Raw genomic sequence first — 4,593 nt, forward strand, 5'->3', positions numbered from 1 at the left:
TGTGTCGGTGTGTCTGCGTGTGAACGTGTTTAACTATACTTATGGGAACCAGAAGTCCCCACAACAATAGTAAACAAAATAAAACACCAACTGGGGACATTTTGTTAGTGTCATCAAGGCAAAGGGTGGCTACTTTGAAGAATCGCAAATATAAAATATATTTTGATTTGTTTAAAAAAGAATTGGTTACTACATGATTCCATATGTGTTATTTCATTGTTTTGATGTCTGCACTATTATTCTACAATGTAGAAAGTAGTAAAAATAAAGAAAAACCCTTCAATGAGCAGGTGTGTCCAAACTTTTGACTTGTACTGTACGTAGTGGTGCCTATTCCCACCCCTACCTCTTCCTACCTCCTGACTTGCGTCCAACCCTCTTCATTGGCCTCCTCCTTTCTTCCAGTACCTTCATAACAATCCTTCAGGTTATCCAGCATGACTTGGTAAAGCTCCATAGAGGAAAGGACTTCCATCAGAAGAGAATCCGGGTTCACCCCCGTCTCAGTTGGTCCACAAGCTGGTGCACCAGAGTGCCCCTGTACAGCCTAGACTCCAACAGGGAAACAACAGATGGTTGAATTAGCTGTCTTGCTGCTGGGCTAGAATAACATGTACAGTAATTGATTTAGGTTGATTCAGGAAGTGACACCTTACCAGGCACACTGAGGCTCAGTTAGAGGGAAGCACAGCAGTTGGTTCAGGTTAAGGCCCTCCCTCAGGCAGCACTGCCATTGGCTATAGGCGTGGGCCACACCCAGGTTTAAATCAGCTCCTACAGGATTCTGAGTCAGCTCTCTCAGCCTCTCCAACACGGGTCCCTCGGCCTCCACTATGAACCCAGATACACAAAAAGGGGAGGAGTCATTGGCTGCACTTCACACAATTCAATATTTATGAATTATACATTGTGTGAGTCTGTTTGTGTATTTTGGTTCATGCTCTGGTCCATACCTCCCTGGCACTTCCTCTCTCTGCAGAACTCTCCATAGACCAGTCCTAGTAGCAGGGCCTGCAGGAGAGGACGGTCTGGTTGGGGATGGGCGTGCCTCAGCCAGTAGTAGGTAACAGCCACAGGAAGTTCCAGATGAGGTGGGATACCATTCAAAGTGGACTGGGACACACGAAGGGTTTCCAAAAACACCTCAAGCCGCACTGAATGTGGAGCCTAAGAAACAGAACAAGAGAATGATAATTAATTTCAGTATCAACAGCAGTACGTTCATAATATACTGTATATTAGAAACTGGGTGGTTCGTGCAGGAAACCACGGCTAAGGGCTGTATCCAGGCACTCCGCCTTGCGTCGTGCGTAAGAATAGCCTTTAGCCATGGTTATTGGCTGTATACCACACCCCCTCTGGCCTTCTTTCTTAACTATACAATACTGTATCATATGTATACATACCTTATCCAGCGTGTCTAGCTGCAGGTGTTGTGCAGCACTGGGCAGGATGGCTTTAACCATTCTGTATGTCAGCTCCGTGCCTTCCCTGTCATACTCTTTCACCTCTGAGACCTTTTGACTGCTCGGGTCCGCCTTCCTCCCATCGGTTCTGAGGTTCTTGCCTTTCCTGTCATGCTCCTTCACTGGGGAGCTCCCAAGCAGCAGCAGCCCATAGAGTACCTGCCGTATGAACTGAGAGGTGGTGTTCCCACTGACCAAGGCGTGATTTTCCACTTGAGCACTCTGCATCACCCTCTTATGCAGCAGCACGTTCACAATGCGGGAGGGAAGCTTACCCTTCATCAACAGCAGCAGGGTCCAATCTGGCAGGACCCTCAGAGGCGTTGGGAGACAGTCGAGGCCAGGCGCCACGTCATTGCTGAAGAACCCCTCCAGGTAACTGGGTAGAGTCTCTGGAATATCATAGTCTATCATGCCCCTAGAGACGACGTCAGCATTCTTGTCTCCAATAAGACTGGGCATTAACTCCAAGGCCTTCTTTTTCTCCTGGACGCTGGCCAGCCATTTCAGGATGCGTTCCAAGGTAGGAAATCTCTCTTGGCTTGTCTTACTTTGCTTCCCACACGCGGCTTGTCTTCATTGTCCTCCCACGTGATGCCAAAATAGACATTGTCATTTCCTACCATAACAGCGAAGACTGGGAGGAGCTGTTTGTTGATGTTAAAGTGTTGGGAGAATCTTGTTGTGGTGTAGCGCTTGCACTTGATATATCGTTGACTCACAGACGTCTCCTGCCACTGAAAATGAGAGATGGGCAGACATCCTTCCACGATGTCAAAGATATAAAAGTCGCTGTCATCAGACAGCACTGGACATTTCCAATTTCGAGCCAGGAGGGCTATTCCTTGGTCTGCCTCACAGATGCACTGTGTGAATGGCACATTTAGGCTGGAGAGGACCTGTTTGAAGACATATTTGACAAGGGCTGGTAGTACATCTCTTTCCAGATTATTTGATTCAGTCAAGGCTTTGGCATTCTTGATCTTTGATTCAGCTCGATTTTTGAGAGTTTTAAACTTTTTGTCGGTGTGGTCGGAGCCTCCATCTATAATCACATAAGGTTTAATGCCACAATCTCTCAGAGCCTTAAAGAACTTGCAGACCTGGTCCTCAAAATCATCATAATCCCCTCCATGCTTCTGATCCAAACGTGATTTAAAATAAAGAGAGTGGAACAGATTACTACCATCTACGACCAGCTTGCTTTCACTGAATTTAAAATCTTCTAAAATGTTTCCATGATGATTTAATAATTTGGTTAAACCTGAGACACCCATGATGTTCTCCGTCTGGGATGTGCTGTCTTTCCAAGTGAAGAGTTTCAGTCACAGGACTATTTATAGCATTGTTACAATGGACTAGTTTCCATTTAGTTAAGTTTCTCTTTCCACACGTCATATCTCCCTCATGATCTCTTTATGGTCACTTCACCTGATGCTGACAGGTCTAGACTAGTTTATGGGATCAGTCTTATTGAAATTATTTCTTATCAGAAATAAAAACACTTGCCTCTCCAGTTGTCTAGTGACTATGCCATGATCAACAATTAAACCTACCAATGCCATGTATGAAAACAAAAACCTAACAGGCTAACGCCCTAGACGAGGAATGTATTATGCAAACAGTGCTCATCACACGTGATCACTTAGGTATTGGCAGGTAACTGACTTACCTTGTTTAGTTTCCTGTTCCATTGTATTTGGAAACAGAACTTCCATAACTGATAAACTGCTGCATATTAATTGTATAAACTGGTTGGGTTGGATGGCAAAGGCCTGTATTTAGTTTAGGTTAGTGGTGGTGGTGGTGGTAATGTGGGCTACCGTGGTGGTGGTGGTGGTGGTGGGCTACCATGCTGGTGGTGGTGTGGGGTACCATGGTGGTGGTGGTGGTGGTGGTGGGCTACCATGCTGGTGGTGGTGTGGGGTACCATGGTGGTGGTGGTGGTGGTGGTGGGCTACCATGCTGGTGGTGGTGTGGGGTACCATAGTGGTGGTGGTGTGGAGTACCATGGTGGTGGTGGTGTGGAGTACCATGGTGGTGGTGGTGTGGGGTACCATGGTGGTGGTGGTGTGGGGTACCATGGTGGTGGTGGTGGTGGTGGTGGTGTGGTGCTGGTGGTGGTGGTGGTGGTGTGGGCTACCGTGGTGGTGGTGGTGGTGTGGGGTACTGTGGTGGTTGTGGTGGTGGTGGTGGTGGTGGTGGTGTGGTGGTGGTGGTGGTGGTGGTGTGGGCTACTGTGGTGGCGGTGGTGGTGGTGGTGTGGGCTACCGTGGTGGTGGTGGTGGTGGTTGTGGTGGTGGTGGTGGTGGTGGTGGTGGTGGTGGTGGTGGTGGTGGTGGTGGTGGTGTGGGGTACCGTGGTGGTGGTGGTGGTTGTGGTGGTGGTGGTGGTGGTGGTAGTAGTAGTGGTGGTTGTGGTGGTGGTGGTGGTGGTTGTGGTGGTGGTGGTGGTGGGTGGTGGTGGTGGTGGTGGTGGTGGTGGTGGTGGTGGTGGTGGTGTGGGCTACTGTGGTGGTGGTGGTGGTGTGGGCTACCGTGGTGGTGGTGGTGTGGGCTACTGTGGTGGTGGTGGTGGTGTGGGCTACCGTGGTGGTGGTGGTGGTGGTGGTGGTGGTGGTGGTGGTTGTTTATCCACAGTGATATGGTAAACAAACACCAAACGAAGCGTTTGCCTTGTGTGTGGTGATGAAGCATTTACCGATGTTTAAATCACATTCTTTTTCCCCTTCTGAGAATGTATTGCTCTATGTGAAGAGTTGAAACTCAATGACAACAGAGGTCATTTACAATTGTAATGTACTAAGTGCAAGAAAGTCTTACCTTTTTCCTCTTTCCCCTCATGTCTACACTATATTTCTGATGGATTTGATGTTATTTTAATGGACAAAAAATGTGCTTTTCTTTCAAAAACAAGGACATTTCTAAGTGACCCCAAACGTTTATACGATAGACAAGCCTGAATCAGCAAAAAAACACTAGCCTATAACAATGGACAATTCTCAAAGTATAAACAGCATAGTATGTCTAAATGTAATTTTTCCACAACATTTCATCCCTTTGAGACTCAACCTAGTCTCAACCTAATAGAAAATGACTTCCAAGCATCTTCATCAAACAAGCTTTAA

General features: G+C 47.4%; 1 protein-coding gene across 1 annotated transcript; it reads right to left on the reverse strand.

The window, feature by feature from the left end:
• Positions 1-516: 516 nt before the first annotated feature.
• Positions 517-2,879, reverse strand: LOC123739092 (protein asteroid homolog 1; the record flags this gene model as incomplete). The annotated part of the gene is given in 4 exon segments (XM_045713649.1): positions 517-547; positions 657-831; positions 954-1,167; positions 1,407-2,879. Coding segments are annotated over 4 exon segments (942 nt in total), but the record flags the coding sequence as incomplete, so codon positions are not given.
• Positions 2,880-4,593: the final 1,714 nt, after the last annotated feature.

The sequence above is a fragment of the Salmo salar genome, unplaced genomic scaffold (assembly GCF_905237065.1).
Source record: "Salmo salar unplaced genomic scaffold, Ssal_v3.1, whole genome shotgun sequence".
In the NCBI taxonomy this organism is placed as follows: domain Eukaryota; kingdom Metazoa; phylum Chordata; class Actinopteri; order Salmoniformes; family Salmonidae; genus Salmo; species Salmo salar.